The sequence below is a fragment of the Pipistrellus kuhlii genome, unplaced genomic scaffold, assembly GCF_014108245.1.
Source record: "Pipistrellus kuhlii isolate mPipKuh1 unplaced genomic scaffold, mPipKuh1.p scaffold_m20_p_1, whole genome shotgun sequence".
Taxonomy (NCBI): domain Eukaryota; kingdom Metazoa; phylum Chordata; class Mammalia; order Chiroptera; family Vespertilionidae; genus Pipistrellus; species Pipistrellus kuhlii.
In genome coordinates this window covers 167,348,278-167,375,282 of record NW_023425404.1, presented here as the reverse complement: position 1 = coordinate 167,375,282, position 27,005 = coordinate 167,348,278, and the positions used below count along the sequence as shown (strand labels likewise).

The 27,005-nt window shown below is 46.4% G+C and overlaps 1 protein-coding gene across 1 annotated transcript in view; it reads right to left on the bottom strand.

Annotated features, from left to right (window-relative positions):
- IGFBP7 (insulin like growth factor binding protein 7) overlaps window positions 1-27,005 on the bottom strand; it is a 68,071-nt gene that overhangs the window by 5,162 nt on the left and 35,904 nt on the right. Inside the window, exon 2 of the mRNA XM_036415429.2 lies at window positions 550-659. Coding sequence (XP_036271322.1) covers window positions 550-659 — 110 coding nt within the window. The remainder of the gene's footprint in view (window positions 1-549; window positions 660-27,005) is intronic.

Sequence of the window (27,005 nt, the reverse complement as noted above, 5' to 3'; positions counted from 1 at the left end):
GGAGACCTGTTTGTCACAACTGAGGGGGTGGGTGCTACTGGCATATAATGGGCAGAGACCAGGGATACTGCTAACCACCTTACAAGGCACCGGGCAGCCCCCACAGCACAGAATTATCTGTCTCAAAATATCAACAGTGCCTGAGGCTAAGAAACCCTGACTTAGAACTCAGCTGACCTGGCTAAGGAAATCACCCTCCAAGGAGCACCGCCCCCATGCACGCACATGCTGACATGCATACTGAAGCACAGGCATGCTCACACATGCACACACATGCACACCTAGGGTGAGTTTGGGCGTCCAGCATTATAGTTTCCCGGTTCCCTTGGCTCCCTGCTCCAGCACTGCTAACAAAAGCAAGAGCAGGGGCTATTTGGAGGTCAGTAAAAATGTTGGTTTGAGCCCAGGGACGTTTCTAGAAGATTGCCATGGTTTCATGGAGGAGCAGCAGGCAATGGAACCAGCTGAGGGTTTTAGGTTAGTACCGTCCTTATGCAGTGAGAGGAGCAGGCCAGTCCAGGGTGTGTTCTTAAAGTCTGTGTCACTGACCTTGTTCCAGATGAGCACAGGGGTTGGGATTCCGATGACCTCACAGCTCAAGTACACCTTGGCACCAGTGACATTCCAGATGTTCTTGGGGGGAGTCACAATGGAAGGACCTACAAGAGAGGGCACAAAGCCAAATGAAATTTTAAACAACCTTCAGCGTCAGCATGCTAGGAGATCAACACTTGATTATGTTCATGACGCTTTCCCCTCTGCAAATGATCTGAAGCACATTTCAAAGACCAGGCCGGCAAACCTTGGCCACCAGCATGACTGTAAGCGATGGTTTGAGAATGTGCACATCCAGACGAACACAAAAATAACTAGGAAGAAAATTCTATTGTTCATAAGATTTTCTACTCTCAAATCATGCTTAAATGAACTTACCAGCTGTTTTGCATTACTGGGTCTTTCCAGTTAATACAGTGAAAATTTAGTTCCAAAATGTTCCATGTTTTTCTTTCTTGTTTACCAGTATTTTTTTGGGGGGGGAGGGGAGGAAAGGGGGGCGGCAACATAGACAATGTACGAAGATATTTGAAAATGTGCTGAGTACCCGGAGAAGATGGTAGGTGGTCCCTGCCTTATGAAGCTTGGGGTCTGAGTCAGTGGTGATAAGGCAGGGATGGTAACTCTCATCAAAGAGATTAATATGAGGTGCTGTGTACCCTGGGAGAAACTTCTGAACGGTAGTGGCCCAAGTGTTAAGGAAGAAGGTGGAAGGAGGAGGCAGTGGGTGAAAGGGAAGCGGTGACAGAGCTATTGTGTGGGACCAGGGCCCCCACGGAGAGGAGTCTTTCTAGGATTCTCAGGTTCCAGGTCACTGGCAGCGGGCATTGGCAAGTGGGGGCACCTGTGGAAAGCATTGTCTGATTTGAGTCCTGGGTGTGGGACCACCCAGGGAGAGCCCAGAGTGACACCTCTTATCCCCTCGGTCCTGGCACACGCCCCTCCCCTCGGCCTTCTCTATCATATCCCTGCCAGTAAGAAGGTCCTTAGCACCAACATCAATGTATGCACCCTTTTTGTGATAGAAGAAGTCTTGGGGTTGGCAAACTCTGGCCTGTGGGCCAAATTTATCCTGTTACTTGTTTCTACATGGCTTGTGAGTGGTCTTTACAGCTTTACGTGGTTGGGGAAAAAAAAAGAAAAAAAGAATCCTATATAATAAAAGCATAATATGCAAATTAACCAAACAGCCAAAGAGCGGAACAACTATCTGGACGACCATGTGGGACCACACTATGACACCCACTGGTACCAGGTCAGCCAAGATGGGCGTGATGCGATTGGTTGGGGGCCTGGCCATCACCGCATGATCTCCCCAAAGAGGAAGGCCCAGACCACCAACCAGCGGGCTGCAGTGGGTAGGCGAGGCCTCTCTGCGCGGGAAGCCTGAGTCCCGGGTGCCAAAGGGAAGATGGTGCCAGCAGTCAGGGGAAGGAAAGCCTACTCTTGCACAAATTTCATGCACTGGGCTTTCATAATGTGAAAAAGTTAAGAAATTCACAGTTCATTGTCCATAATATCAAATGTTACTGGGCCCTGGCCCGTTTGGTTCAGTGGATAGAGCATTGACCTGCAGACTGAAGGGTCCCATGTTCGATTCTGATCAAGGACACATTGCAGGCTCAATCCCCAGTTGGGGGCATGCAGCAGGCAGCCAACCAATAATTCTCTCTCATCACTGATGTTTCTATCTCTCTCTTTCCCTTGCTCTAAAAATATATTTTTAAAAATGTTATTGGAATACAGCCATGCTCAGAGTGGAGCATTTGTGGCAAAGACTGTTTGGCCTAAAGTATTTACCATTTGGCTCTACACAGAAGACGTGCAATCCCTGCTTTAATCAACTGAGAGGCGACCAAACCTAGATAAGACATTACTGGAAAGTCTCAGGACTTCAATGTGTTACGCGTTACCCAGAGCAGATGCACATAAACTCTGTGGATGATTTCTGGTTCAGCTCTGAAATGCAACACCTTTCAATTTAAATTTATTTTTCATTGATTTTAGAAAGAGAAGAAGGTGTGTGTGTGTATGTAGAAACAAGATTTATTGTTCCCCTTATTCATGCAGTCATTGATAGGTTCTCATATGTGCCCTGAGGGGGTTCGAACCCACAACCTTGGCACATTAGGACCACGTTCTAATCAACTGAGCTCTCTGCCAGGGTGAAATGCAATGCTTTGGAAGCCAACGGACACTGAAAGATCTGGCCTCCCTGCTCTTTTCTTACTGAGGTGCCAGCTCCGCAACGTCTGCAGGAGAGACAGGCACACCTATTTTTATCAGGTGGGACTTGGAATTTTCCTTCTAACTCTGAATGCCAGGTTTCAGGCCCCCAGTGCCCCAGAGAGACCAGGGACAGTCCACAGAGGAGGGAGCGGAGTTGGGGGCCTGGGCTCCCAGTCAGACAGCCACCACTCCGGCACCAAACCTATCAGGCTCAGTGCACTTCTCAAGTGAATGAGTTAAGAATCCCCTCAGAAAGCCATGCCGGTGTGGCTCAATGGTTGAGCATCATCCAATGAACCAGGAGGTCAGGGTTTGGTTCCCCGTCAGGGCATATGTCCGGATTGCAGGCTCAGTCCCCAGTGTGAGGTGCAGGAGGCAGCCAATCAATGATTCTCTCTCAGCACCGATGTTTCTATCTCTCTGCCCCTCTCCCTTCCTCTCTGAAATCAATTAAAAAAAAAAAAAAGAATTCACTCTGAACCTCAGCTCTCTGTCGCCTTGTGTCTTGCAGCCGAATGTCTAACCGCAGGGTCAGCGGGCCTCAGAGTCCTTAGGCCTGGAAAGTTTTCTGGCATCATCAGCGTTCAAGGGACACGAAGTCTCCCCTTTTGCAGCAGGCTATTTCCAGCACACCATTAATTTCTCGAAACAGAAAGGAAATGCTCCCAGCATGTAAGATTTTCCCCACTCATCTGAAGTATTAGAAGCTGATATTTTTTGTTAGCAATCCCTGGGGCATTTTTTTTTTTCCTCCCGCCTCCTCTTTGCAAGAATGTGCAAAACAATCAGAATTTTGAAAGCCCAAAATATATTCCATGCTTCCTTCTCTCCGCACCATAGGCCTAAAGAGGAAGCCTCTATGCTGGCCCGGGGGTTTTGGCTTTTCTGTTGCAAATGTGGATGTGGTAGCCCGGTGAAGCTGTGTTTATGTGTGTTTCTGGCTCTGTCTCCGATGCTTCCTCGTCTGAGGGCACCAACACAGGACCCTGCAAAGCTCTGGGCCGGGCCTCACCACACCCCAGGCTTCCTCCCGGGCCCTGGGACGGCAAGGCCTGGACACCAGAGGACCGGATCTGCTGGACTTTGAACTATTATACTTTCGCTCACCTCTCTGAGGGCCCCCATGTGGCTTTGTCCTCTTTTCCACACGAGGATTTAGCAGGATGACATCAAAGCTCAGGGGATCTCAAGGGACTGTTCCGAGAAGGGATTTGGAGGGCTTGGAACAAAGCTGCCTTTCACGAATCAGAGCCACACGAGGATTGTAAGGCGTCTTCACTGGGAGGTCTCAGCCTCACAGCAAAGCCCTGAGTTTAACCTGCATGTCTCCCTCCAGTCAGGCAGTTAGTCACCTGTCTCGGTCCAGTCAGAGAGGGCGCAGGGAAGCTTTCCTGCCTGATTTCCCGCCAGGGCATGCTATGGATTCTTCTCAGGGCATAAAATTAAAAACTAAGATAGTCTTTGTTTTAATGTAGTCCAATTTCTCATGTTTCTCTCTCTTCCGCCCCCCTCCCTCCCCACCCAAGTTTTTTCACTTATGGTTTGTGTCCGGTTAAAGAAATTTTTGCCTAGCCCAAGTCCGGAGAGATCTCCTGTTTTCTCCTATAACTTTATGGTTTCACCTTTCGCTTTAGGTTTGTGACCCATCTTGAATTAATTTTTGTGTGTGCTATGAAGCGGAGGTCTAGGTTCATGCACTTCCCCCAAAGGACATCCACTTGCCTTAGCATCATTTGCTGCAAAGACCATCCTTTTCCTATTCTATGTAATAAAAGTTTAATATGCAAATTGACCCTAATGGCGGAACGACCAGTCACTATGATGTGCACCGACCACCAGGGGGCAGATGCTCAATGCAGGAGCTGCCCCCTGGTGGTCAGTGCGCTCTCACAGGGGCAGTTCTGCTCAGCCACAAGCAGGGCTGACAGCTGCAAGCTCAGTGGCAATGGCAGGAGCCTCTCTTTCCTCCTCAGCAGCACTAAGGGATGTCTGACTGCTGCTTAGACCCAATCCCCTGGGGAGTGAGTCTGAGATGGCAGGTGGACATCCCCCAAAGGATCCTGGGCTGTGAGAGGGCACAGGCTGGGCTGAGGGATCTCCCCCCCTCCCGAGTGCACAAATTTTCATGCACTGGGCCTCTAGTTGAATTATAATCGTGCCTTTGTAGTAAATCTGTTAACCATACATGAGTGAGTCTACTTCTGGAGTCTCCATTCTGTTCCACTGGTCTTGTGTCTATCCTTACACCAACAATCATAGTATAAATTTAGAATGAATAGTATTAAAACTGAAGCACTGAATAGAGGGGATCCATTATATTCACCTCCTTCTAATCTCTCCCTTATTTCAGGAATCCGAACATTTAAGGAGGAGCAAGAAGTATTTTAAAATATTTAAACTCAGGGATAGGTTTTTCTTCTTCTTTTTTTTTTTAAAGAATAGTTTATTGATTTTCTTTCTTTTTTTTTTTTTTAGAGAGAGAGAGAGAGGAAGGAAGAAGAGAGGAACATCGATGTGAGAGTGCAATGTTGATAGGCTGCCTCCTGCATGCCCCTACTGAGATCCAGCCCGAAACCAGGGCATGTGCCCTGACCAGGAGTTGAACCAATAACCTCTTGGTGGATCAGACAATACCCAACCAACTGAGCCACACCAGCCAGGGCAAACCCACAAATACTTTCAATGAGAGCCATCACCAGGGATTCAAGATTAGGACAAATTATACTATGGCTTCCTCCTCTCTCCCAACCTCTGGAATACATATAACACTTTAGGTTAATGGGCTGAGTCAATATTCGGTCCATTCTAAAGTCATAAATGAGTCTGTCAATTCTGCTACCAGGCTCTCCCTAGAATTCTATAAAACTTCTAAGTAACAAAAGTCTGTATTGCCCAGCCCTGTGGCTCAGAGGTTGAGTGGTTGAGCATTGACCCAAAGGTTCTGTTCTACCGCAAGAGAGTGCTCAGCAAAAATGACTCTTTACCAAATGACTCCTACTTCTTTCCACTCTGCCTTCTTTCCAAGAATGCCAAACCAGGTCCAGAATTTATTTCTGTTTGTAAGAATAAAGGAACTTTCAGTTCCTGAGCTCATTTTCAGGCAGAAAGCTCAAAATCAATCCTGGAGGTCAGGCCAAGGATAATAATAAACACTACCATCTAAGCCATGCTCTGTGTTATGGCTTCTACTTAAAACAAGTCTCAACATATGTACATGTACAGGAACAAACAGCAGACTAGGCTCCACTATTTATTTATTTATTCTTACCCTTGTTCTGATAAAGACCTTAGGCTGCTCGCATACACTTGTGTCTAGCAAACATCCTGTACATAGAATTAAATGACTGCCCACTACCTCCCTGCTCCCCTTTCCCACCCTGGGGAACTCTAGGCAGCAACCAAGCCATGTGCAGTGCCGCCTGATGTCTGGTGTGAGAATGTCTATTCCAAAGCTTTCTCCACCTCAAACCACCCATATCTTTCTTTCTGTCTCAGATGACTGTACCCAAACTAAGTTACTCCATTTTCTTACATTTTAAGACTCAGCTCTTATTCAATCTCTTTTGATTTTCTCAACTCTTTAATTTCATGTAGCAATCCCTTATTATTCTAAAAAATATAATTCTTGTCTAGTTTCCTTAGATGGTGTCTTTTTTTTTTTTTTTTTTAATCATTTCTTGAAAGAAAAGAGGAAGAAGAAAGAAGGAAGGGAGGAGATGAAAGAGGAGGAGAAAGAAAGAAACAAAATGAGAAAAGCCAGATCCTAAATAAAGATGTAGCAAGGAAGAATAATGTTTCAAATTTGGAAGAAAATCAAAATTTATTTTAATTTAAAAGTACCTAGAAGGAGTTAGGTGTCTCTTGCACAATCTCCACCTATCTGCATCCCACTCCTCAGGCCCTTCAAGTTGAGTTCTGGATAAATGATCCAGAGACTAGCAGAGGACTTTTGGAATATTTGATTATAACCCAGAAATAACTACAATCTGAGAAATCACTAAAGCTATAAAAAAGGAAGAATTAGAGATAGATTTTAAAAATTAAATTTATAGGGGTGACATTGGTTAATATGGATGGATTTAAATCTGGAATATTTTGACTTGGTTCTCAAGAACTTAAAAAGGGCAGTTATCACAAAACACACAAATGCCATGAGGAGAAGACCCTGAAATGGAATTAATTTTGAACTTGACCAGCAATTCATTAATTTATGGTTTTACATAAAATTGTAATAAAGAAAACAGAGTGAAAACTTATCATCCTATCAAAACATGGGGGTAATGTAAAAGAAGTATGTGAACCATTTCCTAGCCTCCTACAGAGCATAAAACACTCTCCAGACATGACCTAAGATGTCCTTACTATGTTTCTATTAAAAACACACAAAAAAACACAAAGCACTCTTGGGGACAGAAAACTTGGCTCTGGAATCTTGTCTGCCAATTATAGCCAAGTGACCTTGAACCAGCCACTTACCTATTTTTACAGAAGAGGAAACCAGAGCAGGTCTGAAAATCTCTCTGGGCTTGGAAGTGAATGTCCCTATCATGAATATGTTTGAGAGCACAGTCACAGGGCACCTTCCACGTCCATGAAGTGCTGAGATTCTAAGGTTGTACCACCTGGCTTTGGGGCTCTCGTCCCCTGTAAACCAGCCCAATGTTCCTCCTTATCTCCCAAATGTAGGTACTATGGTAACCAAACTGTAACCAGATTCCTGATCCACGGAAACTATAAGATAATGTTTATTTTTAAAGTCACTATGATTGGGACAATTTGTTACACAGCAATGAAAACTAATACATGGGCAAGTCACCTATTTTTGCACTTTGGTTGAAGGTGAAAGGAATTTTAGAGACAGAACAGGCAGGTTTAGGAAATAAAGACGGTCCATGGGGGAGGAATGCATATGTGAAGGACAGAGGCGTCTCTGGTCTGAGCAATTAGAGCAAGTACTAGTACGTGACTCACAACGAAGTTCTTTCTTTCTCCCAGTGATGGAAAGAAAAAAGAGCTTATCAAGGTGTCAGCTGGCCGAGACCGGTTTGGCTCAATGGATAGAGCATTGGCTTGGGGACTGAGAGGTCCCGGGTTTGATTCCAGTCAAGGGCATGTACCTTGGTTGCAGGCATATCCCCAGTAGGGGGTGTGCAAGAGGCAGCTGATTGATGACTCTCTCATCGATGTTTCTATCTCTCTATCTCTCTCCCTTCCTCTCTGTACAAAATCAATAAAATATATTAAAAAACAAAAACAAAAACAAAAAGCAAAACAAAACAAAAAGGTGTCAGCTGTTACTTAGCCAATTGCTTTTTATCTGAAAGAGCTACATAGGAGCTGTTAGGAGAAGTCACGTTTTGAGGTTGAATATACTCCATCGAGCTTGGGAAATAATGAAAAGTTGAATTCTCTTTAATAGTCAGTTTTTGTCTAATTTTGTTGTTGTATTCAACCACATAATGGTTTTTGCTTTGTCTCCTTCGTTTCCCCCATCATCTCTTCTACTTCCTTTCCTACTTCCACAAATCCACTTTCTTTCCTACTTCTCACTTCAACCCAAACTCATGCTCTGATCCTGGCAATCATGCTCACCTACCATTACCTTCTCATTACCACTCTGTGTATGATGATGTCCTTGCTTACTGGGTTGTCCTCCCTGCTTTCATCTATTATCCATGCCCTATTCTTGACTTGAAGCTCTAAGCCTCATCTCCTGTTGACATTTTGAACAGCTCCATTTCCCACTTAGTTCTCCTCTGCGATCCTGCTGGGTTCAGAGTTAGTGCCACACAACTTGGAGCATCTTTGTTCTTTAATGCGTTCCCCAGCTGGGCTAAGGATGCCAGTGTCCTGATGCAGCCAGACTGAAGCCAGGAAATCTGGAATCAGATGTCCTTCATGTTTATTGGGAGGACGGACAGCCAAGAGTGTATGCAGTGGGAAAGGGCATCAGTAAATCAAGAGTAATGTAACATTACTAGGGGCCCAGTGCATGGATTCATGCACATTGAAAGGAAATTAATTAGAAGGTGGCTGGTTGGGTGGGACTGGGCTAGATGGGCTGGACACACCCTGGAACCAACCCCTTTCCTCCTCCGCATTCCCTCCTTGCCCGGGTGCAACTGGGGTGGTGCTGGGCTTGAAGGGCACCTGCAGAGTGAGTGGGGTCCCTCCAGCCGGTGGGGTCCCTTGTCCTGTCCTGTGGGGATTGGGCCAAAACCAGCTCTCTGACATCCCCCGAGGGTCCCGGAGTGCCAGAGGGCACTCTATAAAGTTGCTGTCGCTAGGCAGCTCCTTCATTGAGTGTCTGCCCCCTGGTGATCATTGCATGGCATAGCTACTTGCTGATTGTTTGGTTGCTTAGGCATATATATATATATATATATATATATATATATATATATATATATGAGGCCTGATGCATGAAGATTTGTACAAGAATGGGCCTTCCTTCCCCTGGCTGCCGGCACCACCTTCACTCCAGCCGGAGCTGCCTTTTTGCCTTTGCTCTGGCCCGGAGCTGCGTTTCTGCCTTCCCACACCGCCCAGAGGCCTGGAGCTACTGGGGGGTGCAGAACGCCTGCTTCCCATCCAGTCCCCGGCCGTTTGGCATCTGCATATGCAAATTAACTCATAATCTTTGTTGGGTTAATTTGCATACTCACTGCTGATTGGCTGATGGGCACTGAAAATATAGCCACTATCCTGAAAATGCACCAGAGTTCACAATGCCAAGGTATTTAGCCAAAGTGGGGTTATAGCCACCCCCCCCCCTTTTTTTTTTTTTTTTTTATCAGCTGGAAGATCATTCATTGTGATTTTTTAAATCCTCCACTTGACTTTCTCTTGTTGTAAGCAATGATTCTTGGCCACCCACCAACCAATCAGTGTATGGTCAGGGGATGAGAATTAATTTAAATATATAGTAGTCAAGTGAATCCTAATGAGTAGATCTGCTAGGGAGAAAAGATAATCTGTCATCCTCACATATGCTGACTTCTGCTATTTGCATTAGAGATCTCCCTGAGTATGTATTAATATGGCTAAGGCAGCAGAGTACAAAGACTTCCGTAAGTTACGGTAGGCTTGTAAACCACACCCATCTGGACTCTCAATATGCCGATTATGTGTGTTCACACCAAAAAAGGAGCATTTAGGAAAGAGCCGAGATACCACATATGGAGGTAAGAGTCCACTCAACTTGGCAAAAACCCGCAGATCGAGTTCTGATAACACATCGAAGGGAAAAGCACCAAACAACAGAACAAAGTGGGAAAAGAATAGTAGGAAAGCCCCAGGGCCAAGACGGGGGAGAAGATGAGACGCGTGCAGACTTCCTGATGTTAAATTAGGGGAAGCAGTAACGGGATGGCTAATAAAAGAGCAGAGCACTTGCCAAGGCAGGTCCTTCTGGGAGCTTCCGGTGATGTGGCAGCTGGACCTCGGGATGGAAACCCAGCTCACCGTCTCGAGGATGTCAGCCGAGGACAGCAAGAGCAGGAGGAAAAAAAGGACTAAACCCGCAGCAGCAGAGTTTAGGTTTAATTTCAGGGCATTAGTTTAAGGAGACGTTACCTAGTCATGGTAGCTACTGTTCGTCATTTACGCTTTGGCAGGAGTGAAAAACCAATAGTTTATCATGATGGGGCCTTGCCAAACACTGGCAGGGAAAGGTGTAATAATTGCTTCCTCTTTTCCAAATATAACCTATTTTGGTGGGGATGGGGGAGGTTCAGCACATGTAGATTGAGAATAAGATGCTGGGGAGGGATTCTGGTCTGCAGTGAGTTTGGAAGCAGGGATTCTGCACTACCACATCTGAGTTATGTAACATTGTACAAGTTATTCAACTTCTCAGTTTATTCATCTGTGAAATGGGGCAGGAACACCGAAGTCTTTAGACGATCAGGAAGATTAAACATGATACAGCCATCAGCACAGTCCCTGGCCTGGGGTACATGCTCAGCAAGTATTAGCTATTGTTTTTATTTCAAAGTAAATTCCTTATGACTGGCGCTGAGACAAATTGCTCATCCAGGGAATGGAGGCCACACATCCCTTGAGCCAGGGGTGGCTGGGAAGAGGAGACGGCATCTGGGCAGGCCCTGCAGCTCGGAAGCAGGCCTCTGCCCAGGAAGGTTTCCCCTGGAGACAGCAGGGGTGCAGGGACAGGAAAGCACCACCCTGCCGGAGGAACAGCGAGGGAGCCCACCAGTCTGGCTCGGGCGGAGCGCTGCGTCAGGGACAGAAGCTGGGATTCCAGCGTCTCTGACTGCTGGAGAGACATGACTCACGTGGCAACTCCAGAGGCCTCTGCAGCAGGACTGAGACAGGGTGGGATCAGGAGCCCGAGTCAAGTTCGCAGCAGTGGGACAGAGAGGGAAGAGGCCGGCTGGAGGGGCTGCTCAGGAAGAGCTACCACGACCTGGGAACGGATAGGCTGTGGGGACGGCGGGAATGAGGCCACCGCGGTGGGCCGAGGTGAGAGGAGGCTGCCACCCCATGGACAGGAGCAGGGATGCCAGGCTGAGGGATTGGAGAAGGGGGGAAGGATGGATCTGGGCTTAGATTGGCTGCATTTGAGATACCTCCTGAGCAACCCCATGGAGAAAGGGGAGAGGGTATGGATGGGGCAGTGGTGCTAAGGAAAACCTTTCAGCCCTGGGTAGGCAGGTGGGTTCTTTTGTGTGGAAGGAAGACAGCTTTGACGCTTCTTCCCCCCAGCAGCTTCTCTAGAGGGAATCCCATCAGCTTGCTGGTAACCCCTGGTCCATCCTCCCCCTCCCCACCCCCACCCAGGAGAGGCAGAAGTAGACAGCTAAGGCATTGCTTAGCCGCCAGCCGCTTATTTACAGGGGCAGCCCATCTGAAAGCAGACTTCCCAATAGGATACCAGCCTGGAGATGGCCTACACGGACTCTGTAAAGACATTCCCGACCCGTCGTTGTCTCTGGGTTAACGAGACACCCCACGTTGGCTCCCGTCTCTGATGCTGAGCATCCTCCTGGAGTGGACGGGCTATTTTTCCATATAACAGACCCCCCAGCACTCAGACGTCTGTCCAGGATGATTGTGAACCGTGCCGTGCCTCAACATTACTGCCCTGCATTTGGACATGTCACGGAGCCTGAACAGAAAGCTGATGCTTCACAATTTGTTGCTTGCAAACCAATCCCTTATGGGACCCTGTTTTCTTATTCCTTTGCTCTCCCGTGAATGGGTCTAGCACAAGAAAGAGTAGGATACTGACCAAGGGTCTGACACCAGGGCGTGGTCCCCACCCCCATGTGACCTGGTTGTCTAGGACCGTGGTTGGCAAACTGCGGCTCTCGAGCCACATGCGGCTCTTTGGCCCCTTGAGTGTGGCTCTTCCACAAAATACCACGGCCTGGGCCAGTCTATTTGGAAGAAGTGGCACTAGAAGAAGTTTAAGTTTAAAAAATGTGGCTCTCCAAAGAAATGTCAATCGTTGCACTGTTGATATTTGGCTCTGTTGACTAATGAGTTTGCTGACCACCGGTCTAGGGCCACCCGTGGAGGGGGCCTGCGATAGGCAAGATAAATCGATGGAGGGTTTAGGTTAAGTTCAGACGCCTGAGGTGGAGCCATCTCTGGGCTAGCCACATGGGGGATGAGCTCAGCGGGCTGTGCCAGCCACCCTGCCAAGGGATGAGCTCATTGACTCAGCAGCACTGCCATGGGTGCCAAACTGCCATCCTAAACCAGACTGGCTGACGTCCACACCAGTCAGCCCCGCCGGCTGGATTTTTATTTGGTTTGTGCACAATGGAAGCACCGGCGTTCCCGGGAGCACCTTTATGAAGGGAAACGCCCTGGCTGTATGAGTGTATCTTGTTCACGGCACCACAGTCTTGGAAATGCTTTTCACCGCATCTCACGGGCTAGGACACACCTTAAATTCAACGAATTACAACCGAGGGCCACCTCTTCCTGTCCCACAAGCTCTGGTTTGAGTGGGGAAGTGACCCCAGGAGGGACGTCCTGCTACCTCATTCTGGGATTCCTAGAAGCCTGGACAGTGAGTTCCCGGAACACTTATCTTTGAGATCCTGCCCGCCTCCCCCTGCGCACACCCGGTGCGGCCTGTCAGGCGTCAGGAAGTGTTTCCCCCGTGGGCTGTGAGGGGAAGTCTTCCGGAGCCTGGAGCCCTGTGGCCTCAGTCTGGGTCCGGGGGCCTTGTCCTATCACCAGGGCTGCCGTCTGTGGGGTCCCAAAGAAACAGATGTTCTTGAACCCGCCGCCGGGGGGAAGGATGTGAGGGACTCCCACATGGCCTTCAACTCCAGGAGGGTTGGCCTCACTAAACCTAGTGCCTAGAACAGTGGTCAGCAAACCTGTTAGCCAAAAGAGTCGATATCCAAAGTACAACGCTTGAAATTTCTTTTGAGTCAAATTTTTAAAACTTAACCCTTTTTTTCTTTTAAATATCTAGTTGTCTGTATATTTTTTTATACATTTTATTGATTTTTTTTTTTACAGAGAGGAAGAGAGAGATAGAGAGTTAGAAACAATGATGAGAAAGAATCATCGATCAGCTGATCCCTACTGGGGATGTGCCCGCAACCCAGGTACATGCTGCCTTTGACCGGAATCGAACCTGGGACCTTTCAGTGTGCAGGCCGACGCTCTATCCACTGAGCCAAACCGGTTTCGGTTAAACTTAACCTTCTTCTAACGCCACTTATTCAAAATAGACTCGTCAGGCCGTGGTGTTTTGTAGAAGAACCACCCTCAAGGGGCCAAAGAGCTGCATGTGGCTCTCGAGCTGCAGTTTGCCGATCACGGGCCTAGAACATCTTGGAAAGCTGAGGAAGGCCGAGGCCTGGACTCCCAGGAGGCCTCCCTCGGGGGGCTTCTGCTCTTCCTCGTCCAGTGGGCAGCCCGGGTACCCGGGTACCAGAGAGCTTCCCGCCTGGGTCTTTGGTGGAAGATCAATGGTCTTCCCCTCCCTGAGAGCTGGGTGACATTCAGGTCCACTCTCTGACCAAGGAAGGGCTTTGACTGTAAGATAAGGTGACCAGACGTCCCGCTTTGGGCGGAACAGTCCCGATTTTTAACAATTTGTCCCGCGGCGTTTTAAAAAAGTCCAGATTTTTTCCAAAAATCTGGACTTTTTTAAAATGCCACGGGACAGGGACAAATTGTTAAAAATCAGGACTGTCCCGCCAAAATCGGGACATCTGGTCCTTACTGTAGGAGTCCTAGCAGATCCTCAGGCCAGGCCGAGGGCCCCAGAACAGCCTGTGGAAACTGGCCGCATGGCACTGGGTCCCGGTTAGACTGGGAGCTTCCAGAGATGGCAGGTCTGTTCGGTCTCGTTATGCATGTTGGAAAAGACCTTGCCGAGGGGTGCCAGCAGGAACAGCAGGCACCAGACACTCCGAGCCAAACAGGCGAGCTCCCCACCTGGAAAGCAGCTCCCCGGAGGAGCCTGTCTGGCAGTGCTTGCCAGTCCTGGCTGCGCTCTGGGCTTCCAGCCTCTACCCAGTGCCTGGGCCCGGGCTGCGCTCCCAGTTTCTCGTTGGGCTGGGTGTGGCGTCTGGCACTGGCATTGTTTAAAAACTCCTTGGGAGGAACCGCTTAATTAAAACAGAGCAGGAGCTGGATGAGGAGGAAGGCGGGAGAGTGGAGAGTAAAGGGAGGAGAAGAGGAGAGATCTGAAGACATAATGTTCCCAAGTGTTTTTAGCGAGAGTCTAGATGCGCGGGAGACACAAGCAGTGAAGGAGAAGAGGGAAAAGGCCCGGGAACTGGGGTGAAGAGTGATGGGTACAGAGGCCTGATGACAAGAACAGCTCTGTTATTGTTACTATCGTTGCTTTAAGCCTCGTGGGGGGAACAGTGAGTCTTCACAGGCCTCCTGTGCTCTTTTCCCTTTTCCTAAAAATAAAGCCTTTGGGTCACATCCTCAGCCCCGCCCCTGTCCCTCTCCTGCCTTCCCAGTTCCTTCGTCAATGGTAGCAGTGGGCAGAGATGGGGCTGTCTCCGGAGTCTGTGCGTTTCAGTTAAAATCCGACTAAATCAGGACCCTTTCCTTCGCCTCTTCTGGTGTCAGATCGCCTGTGTGTTAAGGACCAGGAGCAGGAGGAGCAGGAGGAAACACTAGGGATCTGTGTGTGAGGACACGGCCCCCGGGAGGCGGGAGGCTGGAGCAGAGCTGGGCTCACTGTGCTTGCGCCTGGCATTTCTGCTGGGTGATGTGATTGCCCGAGGGCCCCCGCCTCCTTTTCACTTCTCTCTTGGTTACTGTTGCCTCCTTGGCCCACAACCCCAGACACGAATCAGCCCAGCCGACATATAACAGCTCCCCTGTTCTCTCCCAGTGTTTTTCCCTCTTTCCCCTGTGCCCTCCAGCTATTTTCTGTGCTCCTTTGTGATGTCCACAGACTGGAGAGCTCTCAGCTGTTTACCCCAAGTCTCATCCTTTGTTTATCTCTGCTTTGCTGGGTGTTCTCAGATTTCCTCCCGGCTCCCTAGGAGGACTGGACATTTCTTTTCTCCTGTTCTGTGTTCACTCATGCTGTCCCTCAGGCACAAACAGAACTCCTCCTCACCCCGTCGCTATCTGTGTCCTGGGCGCTTATGACGCCTGGGACTGTGCCCTCGTGTTGGGCACCAGTGTGAACATCCCACTCGTTCTGGCATAATGACAGAGCTTCTTCTTTTAAAAAAATGTATTTTATTGATTTTTTTTTTTTTTTTTTTTTTTTTTTTTTTTTTTTTTTTTTACAGAGAGGAAGAGAGAGGGATAGAGAGTTAGAAACATCGATGAGAGAAAATCATCGATCAGCTGCCTCTTGCACACCCCCTTCTGGGGATGTGCCTGCAATCAAGGTACATGCCCTTGACAGAAATCAAACCTGGGACCTTTCAGTCCGCAGGCTGATGCTCTATCCACTGAGCCAAACCGATTTTGGCTACAGAGCTTCTTTCTATATCTGAGAGGAAAACTCACACCAGACAAGATGCTGGCTGGGGGTGCAGGGAGCCATCCAGGAAAAGAGCGAGGTGGTTCAATGAGGCTCAAATGGGAAGGCGTGACTCTCTGATCACAGGGGAGGAGGCCCTGTCTAGTGGGGACTGGGGGACTCTGAATAAGGATTTTGTATTTTTCACTAGTGAGGTAAGTCCCACTGGCTCTTATCCGGTTGGGGACAACCTGGCGTCCAGCCTGCTGGGGGTGAGCTCTGAGACATGAGAAAGCCACACCCACAGACGGGGGGGGGGTGTTGGGGTTGGGGGGGGGTTGGAGTTGGGGGGGGTGGAGGGTTGGCGGGGGGGGGGGGGGGGGGGGGGGGTAGCTGCCTTAGAATAGAGGCCCCGAGCCTGGGCTTGCTCTTTGCTGCTCGTGCTGGGATTACAGGACCAGACATTTTCACTTTGGCACTTAGGTTGTTTTTAGGCAGTGATTACTTTTCTGTAATTATGGCGCTTTTTTTTTTGGTGTCCCTTGGGTTGCTAATTCCTTTTACAATGCAAGAAGCAGCCAGGAAAGGGGTTTTTCTGGTCGAGTGGGTTTGAAAGGTGAGGATGTAGCATCTTTGCAAGAACTGGGAGCAGCTATGTGCAAGGTCTCCCCAGGGGAGCCCCAGGGAGAAAACCCGGGCCCCTTGGAGAACCTCTCCCTCCCTCCGCAGGCCCTCCTGCCAGGCAGCCATCAGCCCCAGCCCTGGAGAGTCTCTTCCTTTGTTTAAGCAACGGGAAAGGGAAGAATTCCTCACAGAGCAGCTGGGCTCTCTGAAGAGGTGCCAACACCTCTTCAGAGCAGCCATGCATAAAAGTAGGAAACTCGTTCTTTATAGAACTTGGAAAGAGAATGTCCTCCATCTTCCTGAAGTTGACACGGAAGCCGCAGTGTGTGCCTCCTCAGTCCTTTGGAAACATTTTCAGGGACTCTCTGTAGCAAACGTGTGACTCCTTTGGGAAGCCAGGGGCTTTGGAGATGATGCTTTTGACAAGGGGGGATACTGCTCTGCTTGTGAACTAGGGAGGAAAGATCCAGGTTTGTGTGTCCTTGGGAAAGGATCACGGTCTCTGGGCCGGTAAATCAGTTATATTGACACACAAAGAGAAGGAAACGTCCAGGTAACTCAGATAGGAAAAATAAAAACAAGACCCCTGGGGCAAGAATGATGTTGGCTAAACACGCAACCTGTCTCCAGTCCCGCCCACACATCCATGGGAGATGGGTCTGCATGAAAACTGAGGGTCATGATCTCTGGAGCTGAGAGAGATGAATCCCATTCACAGACAGTTCTAAGCAATTTTTTAAAATGAGAAAGCAGCATTTTTACCTGCACAATAATAATGAATAACAAGTCCACAAATGGTCCATAATGTCAGCACTAGATAGCTTTCCCAATGTCATGTAACATGCTCAGAAGATGATTAAAAAAATGGGCTGGAACATATTGATCACCAGGTGTAACATTGGGCTGGCCAGACATTTAATTCCTAATAACTAGGGGATGTCAAGAGAAAAATGTCATCCATTCATCACTAATTTTAATGTCTATCTCTTAGTTAGACTAACTTCCACTATTGCCCAGCTGAATTTATTTTTTAATGGAAAGGCTCTATTGGAAATGGTATAAAAGTTGAGAAAGATCCACAGGGATACTAAGTAAATAAAATTTCAGCATTGCATGGCATTGAACAGATAAAACATGGAGCAGACTAATTTATATATATTTTTAAATCCTCACCTGAGTGTATTTTTCCATTGATTTTTAAAGAGAGTAGGAAGAGGAGGGAAAGACTAAGAGAAAAATCAATGTGAGAGAGGCACATCAACTGGTTGCCTCCTGCATGGGCCCTGGCCAGGGACGAGGCTGGAGAGGATCCTGCAACTGAGGTACATGCCCATGGCTGAAATCAAACCTCAGACCCTTTAGTCCATAGGCTGATGCTCTTTCCACTGAGCCAAACCAGCTAGGCCACAAATTGGAGCAAGTTAATTCACTCGGGTCCTCCCTGAACTGAGTGCTGTGCTGGGTGATGTGAGGGATGGAAAGATGTGGTTGGACTCCTTACCTGATACAGGTTTACAATCCAGGAAGTATAGACAAATATACAAGTACATAAACAATTATAATATACTAGAGGCCCAGTGCATGAATTCAGTCATGGATGGGATCCCTTGGCCTGGTTGGTGATTGGGGTTGATGTGGGGGGAGGGAGGGAGGAGAGGGCTGGCAGCCGGCTGGGGAAAGGGACCACCGGAGGTTGGCCTATCAGTGGGCCAGGGGAGGGACTGTGGGAGGTTGGCCAGCCATGGGAGGTTGGCTGTGGGAGCACACTGACCACTAGGGGGCAGCTCCTGCATTGAGCATCTGCCCCCAGGTGGTCAGTGCACCTCATAGCAACTGGTTCACTGGTTATTTGGTTGCTTAGGCATACATATATATATATATATATATATATATATATATATATATATATATATATATATATATATATATCCTAGCCAGTTTGGCTCAGTGGATAGAGCCATTGGCCCATGGACTGAAGGGTCCCAGGTTTGATTCTGGTCAAGGGCACGTACCTCGGTTGCAGGCTCAATCCCCAGCCCTGGTCAGGGCACGTGCAAGAGGCAACCAATGTGTCTCTCTCACATTGATGTTTCTCTCTCTCTCTCTGTCTCTCTCCCTTCCTTCCACTCTATAAAAATCCATGGAAATATATCCTCGGGTGAGGATTAACAACAAAAACAAAACATAAACAATTATAACATAGATATATTATGACTGATAAATATAAACATAAAAATATTTTGACTGAGTAGGTCAGAACTGAACCATGGGAGAGAAAAGGGCTTTCCAAAGTTAAAGATGGTGGGTGAGGCAGGTAAAGATATTCCAGGCAAGGGGATCAGCATGCTCAAACGTGAGATGCCACCTGGGATGTTCCTTATAGGAAAAATAATAATAGTTAATATTGGTATTGGCCTTTACACCCCACAAAGAGTTCTTATGTCCATTACTTCATTTTTATTTTCCCAACAATCTCGTGAGCTAAGGTAGTTATTTTACAGACAAAGGAACTGAAGTTCAGTGAGGTTAAGTATCTTGTACAAACTAACCTAGACTGGGAGTGGAGTGGCCAGGACATGAATCTAGGTCTTCAGAATCCAAACTCAGAGGTTTCTCTGGGCTACTGAGGTGCCTCTTTACATAACCAGCTGAAGCATTCTGTCTTGTTTTGTTTTGTTGGAGGGAGAGGTATTTCAAGCAAAGGAAAAGAACTCTGGAGAACTGGAGGCCAGCTAGATTGCAGAAGTTTTCAATATCAAGCCAATGAGATTAGTTATGTCTATCGGTTATTATTATGAAAGGAAAACCAAGAGAATAAAAACATTAGCATGTTTTGGAGAACATGTTACACAATTGCTGGGAACATCAAATAGAGGTCATGGCTCACCATTCACACTCTGGGCCTGAAAAGTTTCAGAGGTGTTATCTCACTGGCTCTGGGTAATTTGGACTTGCAACTCCAAATAGGTGAGCATTATCCTCCTTATGAATAATGCTGGGACAGTGCTTGTCCTACTATGACTATATGGGTAGAGTCCTACCCACATCTTAGAAGAATAAAGACAATCTGCAAACTCCAGCCCTTTTTTATTGGGTTTTAATGGTTCCAGTGAATGTTTAATGTGAAAATCAGTGTTTGAAAATATGCTTCATGTTTTTTCTTGCAAATGACTAAGATGATGCCATACTCTTAGAAAGTACCTTATATAGGCAGGAATCCTGTGAGAACTTTAAAAGTCAATGTTAACGCTGAGTAAACATTCCCGGGTAGAGCCAAGTTATCTTTATATTAGTGAAAATGTTTCCTCTCTGAGATTAGATATGGTTTAGATCTGTATCTTCATCTGGAGGAAAATAAATTCAGAACTGCCAGAAAAGAAATAAGAGTCCTAAAGGAATGTATTTACTAAACTATAAAACCCAGAATAAATAAGACCTGGCCCTGAGTATCTTCCCAGCCTGGTTGCTTGTTGCATCCCTCCTGAACTTGAGCTCCAGCCGTAAGGAACTTCTTGTGTCCCTCAAATGTGTCCTGCTCTTTCTAGATCCTAGTCTTTGCATGTGCCATTCCTATTTCTAGGATATCCCCCCATTTACCATACCCCCCCCCCCCCCCACTTTTGCCTGGTTAACTCCTAGATATCCTTTGTCTTGGTTTGGTTACCTTTTCGTTTGGCAAACCTCCTTTGACAAACCTTTCTCCATCACTTTCTATTCTTCATCCCTTTGTTGAGCCCTTTCCCCCTAATATAGAATGGTGGCTTCCTTCCTGCTTCTATAGTTCTCTGCACTTATCCTTATTACAGCATTTCCACAAGGCACCATCATTGTGTCTGCAGAGCCCACTAGACTGAGGGCTTAATGCTGGTAAGGACCAGTCTATTTATTCTTTCTACTTCTCTGTGTGCCAATGGCTAACACTGAGTGGACGGTTAACAAACTGCTGAGCAGCTGAGAGACGAACGCTATTTATCAACATATACACCAGGTTCAAGGTTTTTATGTGAAGGTTCAAATAGTAAGAGCTTGGGAACCATTCCAAGAAACTGTCTTTCTTTGCTGTTGATCATTAAAGACTTTGGGGTCTAGCTAGCTATAACTACAGTTAATCCTTGAACAACGTGGGGTTTGGGGTGCTGACCTCTGCACAGTTGAAAATCCACATATAACTACAGTCAGCACTCCGTATATGCAGAGTTGACTGTTGAACAAAATTGGCTTGAACTGTGTGGGCCAATTGACCTACACAGGTCAATTGAAAAAAATTTCATGTACAATGGAATCGCGCAGTTCAAACCTATGTTGTTCAAGGGTCAACTGCAATTTTATCCCACAGTTTGCACAAGGGCATATTTTAGCATTTAGGAAAGGTTGAAGTACAGAGATTTTGATTAACTGTGGCCTATTTAAAAATTGGAACTCAGCTGTTCCTAAGTACAAAGAGGTCAATGTTCAGGTATGTCCTTCTTATGTCCCCGATTCAGCTACTCAACAGGAACAGTAAAATGTCCAAAGGTGCTGATTCTGTACTTCTACACTTATACTAACATAGATCAGATGTTAAAAACCTATAAAGAAATAGCTATCCCATTAAACAATGTAGATACAATCCACAAGGAGACAAAAGATAAGGATGGAACTCTATAGCAAAATGCCCCCTTATTAGTCAATTTACAAGGTTTAAAAATGGGCGGTATGCCCTAGCCGGTTTGGCTCAGTGGATAGAGCTTTGGTGGTCAAGGGCACATGCCCAGGTTGCGGGCTCAATCCCCAGTAGAGGGCGTGCAGGAGGCAGCCAGTCACTGATTCTCTCTCATCATTGATGTTTCTATTTCTCTCTCTCTCTCTCTTTCCCTTCCTCTCTGAAATCAATATATTTTTTAAAAAATTAGGGGTCATTGGTCATACTTATTTATTTATTTTTTTTCTTTCTCTTTTAAAAATATATATATTTTATTATTGATTATGGTATCACATAATTGTCCTCACCCCCCCATTCCCATCCCAAAACACCTCCCCACATATGCCCCAACCCGCTGTTGTCCATGGCCACTGGTTAGGCTTATATGCATGCACACAAGTCCTTTGGTTGATTTCTCCTCCTTACCCCAACCCTCCTCTACCTTCCCTCTGAGGTTTGAGAGTCTGATCGCTGCTTCTCTTTCTCTGGGTATGTTTTTCTTCATCAGTTTATATTGCTCATTAACTGGTCAGACTTTTAGTGGGAGAAATTACAGCTAAGCTTTGGGCAACTAAAAAGTACAAAAGTGCAATTCTGTGTTACCAAGCAACAATAGTACATTGGAAAAATTGGATTTAAACGAAAACTGGCTTCAGATCAGTCCCATTTGTGCAAAGATGTTAAAACCATTTATAAGGGTCAATTGAAAATCTGTTTGCAGACACGAAAGAAGACTTGCTGATTTCACATGCAGAGGAAACACTCCCCCAAGGGACAGGCCCTTCCTAGTGGGATGGGTGAAAGGACCGTATAGAGATTCTTCTCTCTTAGTATGTAACCTCTCCCAGTTAAAATACTTTCATATTCCTAGATTATCACATAGCCAGTGAACTTTTAAAGAAGAACCCTAATATCTACGTTGTCCAAATTCTCATTTTATAGATGAGGCTTGTGGGGATTAAACATTTTGATGAAGCTCCTTCCTGGATGTTGGCCGAAAAAGAACTGAAAGTGTTTGAATTCATCTCCTTGTGCTTTATAAATAACACAGAAACAACTATTATCTCTTCCCCATCAGCTGGCTACCACTTAAACAGTGTGAAACGGAGAGATTAGCAAGGCACCGAGCAGAGCCAGTAGGCACCCACAGCTCCGTTTCCCAGGCAGAGGGGCAGCAGGCAGCACAGTTGTGGGACTATTTCCAATTTGCATGAATGGAACATGGACAAATAAGATAAGGCCAGCTCCAGGAAAGCAATTCCCCCAGTTCCCCGGAGCCTTGGATTTGGAAAACTGTAGCCTGCTCTGGAATTCAAGACCATCATTGGGTAGAACTCCCCATGTGACCTCGGCCCACGCATGGAGGCTTGTCAAGGTCCCAGGTGCTGGCTCGCCCACGGGCTGTGGCTGAGACAGAAAAATAAAGAAAAAAAAAAATCCTCCCCAAAACACACACATAAGCAAGAACCGTCTTCCTGTGTCCTCTGCCAAGAGAGCTGGAGCCAAAGAGATGAGTTTGCAACTCTGATTCATCCATCAAGACAAATAAGCTCGTCTATGGAGGTTAGGAGGCCAATTTAGGAAGTAAACACAAGCTCAGCTTTGGGAAAAACACAGAAGCCATCCCTGGAATCTAACCCGACAGTGAGAAAAGGGCTCACTCTGAAGGCGTGGAGCTCTGAAAATGCCAACAGATGAACCGCTTCAAAGAAGCAACTCCAGAGGCAAAGAGCACCAAGACGTGAGTGAGCCTTCCTCCCCCTGCACAGATGCATGGAATCAGAGCTGAGGAGCACTGCTGGTGGAGGAGGGGCCTCATGGCATCCTAATGGCAGCAAATGGAAGCCCGAGGGGTGAATAGCACTTCCTCTCTCCAGGAGTGGGCTGGTTTGGAGCATCCACTTTAGTTCCATGAGCAACACTGCCTTTACCTGCACCTCTTCTCTGCTCCAGATAGCTAGTTGTTCCCCTCATTCTTTAAAAAAAAAATATTTTTTAAATTATTTTTTTACAGAGGAAGAGAGGGATAGAGTTAGAAACATCGATGAGAGAGAATCATCGATCGGCTGCCTCTTATACACCCTCCACCAGGGATGTGCCTGCAACCAGGATATATGCCCTTGACTGGAATCAAATCTGGGACCTTTCAGTCTGCAGGCTGACGCTCTATCCGCTGAGCCAAACCAATTTCGGCTCCCCTTGTTCTTACCCAACTCCTACCCCAGCCCCCAGCAACCACAGGTGTGAGCTTGAGCCCACATTCTCTTTGTCTCCCAGCATTACTAGGGTATCTGGTCCAGATCCCTTCTGCTGCACGCGTCTCCCATACCCTTACTAAATCCTTCTTATGGAGAGCCCGATTCTGCTCCCCTTGCGTGTGGGCGGGACCTAGTCACTCACTTCTAACGAACAAAATATGGTAGACATGACAATGTGTGACTCCTGGGACTAGGTCTTTAAAGGCATTGCAGCTTCCTTCTTGCTTTTTCTGGGACCTGTTGCCATGGGAGAAGCCAGCTTCCATGTTGTCAGGATGCACAGGCAGTGCAACCCATAGGCCTGGGTGATGAGGAACTGAATCCTCCCACCTGTAGTCATAGGAACGAGCCCATGTGGAGACAGATCCTGCAGTCCCAGCCAAGCTTGCAGATGTCAGTTCGCGAGATCAGCTGGACAACACTGTGCATATAGATAATAATACTGTACTGTACCCTTTTTTTAAAATAATTTTTTAAAAAAATATATTTTATTGATTTTTTACAGAGAGGAAGGGAGAGAGATAGAGAGCTAGAAACGTCGATGAGAGAGAAACATCGACCAGTTGCCTCTTGCACTCCCCCTACCTGGGATGTGCCCGCAACCAATGTATTATACATGCCCTTGACCGGAATCGAACCTGGGACCTTTCAGTCCGCAGACCAATGCTCTACCACTGAGCCAAACCGGCTTCGGCTGTACTGTACCCTTAAAAACCCAAGAGGAGACATTTCATGTTAGGGTTTTTAACTACAAGGAAAAGAAACAGTGAGATCAAAATGACCTTTCAAGAATTCCAAGATTCACAGCAATGATTCATTTTTTTGGCAATTTTCCAGAACTGAGTGCCATACTGATTCAAAACACCTCAAAAGAAAAAATACAAACCCTTATTTTCACATTAAAACAAAAATGTTGCTCCCTTCTTCCCGGAGGATTGGCTGGGCAAGAAGGGAAATAGGAGGGCAGATAACCAAACATAAAAATAGAGGTTGTAATTCCAAGAAGTCTGGGAATCACTGATCTAGATTTGAGGTTTCAAAAGAAATGGGCTTAAGGAAAACACCTGGTCATTTGAAAAGACAAATTCCAATCAAAGAACTGACATCACCAGTTTTCTCTCTAATTGTTCTCACAATACCCAAGGAAAAGAGGAGAGGGCAAGATGGAAAACTCAGATAAGCAATGAGCTAATGCACAGATAAGAGGTGTATACATTACATCAGCAAAGGCAGAGACAAATAAAGTAGACTGACATCTATTCATTAATATGTGACTGGGTCAAAAATGAAGAGCATATAGATGGCAAGTTTTTGTTATCTCCCCCAAAATTAGGGAAAAAAAATTATCAAAAGAGGGGAAAGGGCACATGGAGGGTTCTTTTTATGGTGCATATACTTAATTATCATTGCCATATAGAAAACTTGGAATGGGCTGAAACCGGTTTGGCTCAGTGGTAGAGCGTCGGTCTGCGGACTGAAAGGTCCCGGGTTCGATTCCGGTCAAGGGCATGTACCTTGGTTGCGGGCACATCCCCAGTAGGGGGTGTGCAAGAGACAGCTGATTGATGATTCTCTCTCATCGATGTTTCTAACTCTCTATCCCTCTCTCTTCCTCTCTGTAAAAAATCAATAAAATATATTTAAAAAAACAAAACAAAACAAAACAAAAACTAGGAATGGGATTGGTAAAAGGCATGTGGAGATGTGAAAGGAAACTGGATATTATCAGGACATGGAGAAAGGGTCAAGTTCTCATAAAATTTAGAACATACATTAATGCTCTCAAAGTTGATTGACAGTTGAAGTTTGCTTTCTCTTTAGTTATTCCTCTGTCTGCTACTTTTTTTTTTTTTTTTTTTTTTTTTTTTTTTTTACATTAAAAGCTAATTCTGCGAAGCTTTTCAATGACCATGCTTGGGTGCAGGCCCCTTTGGAAGGACATGAGAGAAAAACCAAAGCTCTAAAGAAGTCTTTCTGGTTGAAACCGGTTTGGCTCAGTGGATAGAGAGTTGGCCTGTGGACTGAAGAGTCCCGGATTCGATTCTGGTCAAGGGCATGTACCTTGGTTGTGGGCACATCCCCAGTGGGGGGAGTGCAGGAGGCAGCTGAATTGATGTTTCTAAATCTCTATCCCTCTCCTTCTCCATTCCTGTAAAAAATCAATAATATATATAAAAGAAGTCTTTCTGGCCAAGACTAGAGCACTGTTCTGAGCCCCTTTCTTGTCCAGACATTAGTGGGGGTCCAAGGTAGGTGACTGAATTCTGGGCTGCCTCCCCCAGACCTACGGTTCTCAGGCCTTCCTCTAAGTGAGCTTCCAGGAGTCAGGATGTTGTTTCAAGACAGAATATTTCCCTCAAGACACATTGACTTGCCCAGGAAGGAAACAAACTGGTATGTAGGTTGGGATGCCCACCAGAGTCTCTTGGGCCACCTATGGGGCTGGAGCGGGCAGAAGAGAAGAATGAAGATAGAAAATGAACAGAGAGAAGTTAAGCAGGAACCACCAGCTCCCAATCAGCGAGCTTTCTATCTCTCTAGGTTGCTTATGGTTCCTTCCCAACAAAACACACACAGAAGCTCCTCCAGCAAGAGCCTCTCGGCACCAGGAATTCTCTCTTGATTTCCTACGGGATCCAGAAGTGAGTCTTTCTCTCTTTCTTCTAGAAGACCTGCTAGAGCGAGACATTTCTCCATCAAAATGTTGATCAGTCTCACAATACATTGTTGTCCTATTAAGAAACTCATTTCAGCCCAGCCGGCATGGTTCAGGGGTTGAGCGTTGACCTATGAACCAGGAGTTCATGGTTCAATTTCAGTCAGGGCACATGCCCTGATTGTGGGCTCAATGATCCTGCAGAAGGCAACCAATCATCACTGATCTCTCTCTCTCTCTCTCTCTCTCTCTCTCTCTCCTTTCCTCTCTGAAATCAATTCAGATATATTAAAAAAAAAATTCGTTTTATAAAGAGATAAAGAGGAGGCTGGTTTACATAAAAATGAAAACCAAAGACATACCCATTTCAAGTTTGACAGATTTTTCTTGCTTTGTTCCCTGCCTCCAACCCCCCAAAGTCTGATTGACTTGTTATATTAACACAAGTTCTATTTATGCATTTTCATTGTGGACAACAAATTAAAAAAAGCACATTTCCCACTGAAAGGAAATCACATTTTAAAAAAATCCCTTTAGGGACAGGAAAAAGTGCAAACCATTTAAAAAGATTAATTTGTGGGAGGACGAGGTCAGCCCCAAATCACTCCCTTCCATTACGCTCTGGCTCAGCGAGGCGGATGCCCCAGGCCACATTTATAATGAGGGAAGGCTTTCTGTCTCTGCAGGCCTGAACCTCTCTGAGGCCATAAGCATGCTCAAATCAGAACATGCAAAAATGTAAAACCAAAAGCTTAAATAAGAACAGCCTTGTTTTTCTCATCTGGATGCCCAAGACAATGCAAGCCAGCTCACAAATCGGGTAGAGGGGTAACAGGCAACGAACATGGGGGGCCTCGGCGCACATTTTTATTTGATTAAGACTAATTCACCCCAAAAAACAAACGTGATCCATCTTGTAGATCAGTGTTGAATGGCACATTGCGCCCATTTCAATGTACTAAGTAATTTATTGAAATAAAATGGCTATTTAAAAAGGCCAGTTTATCTGTATCCGGGCTCTCCCCACCTGTCCATTTTTTACTGTGCCCTGTTTCTTCTGCTCTGAACACACCT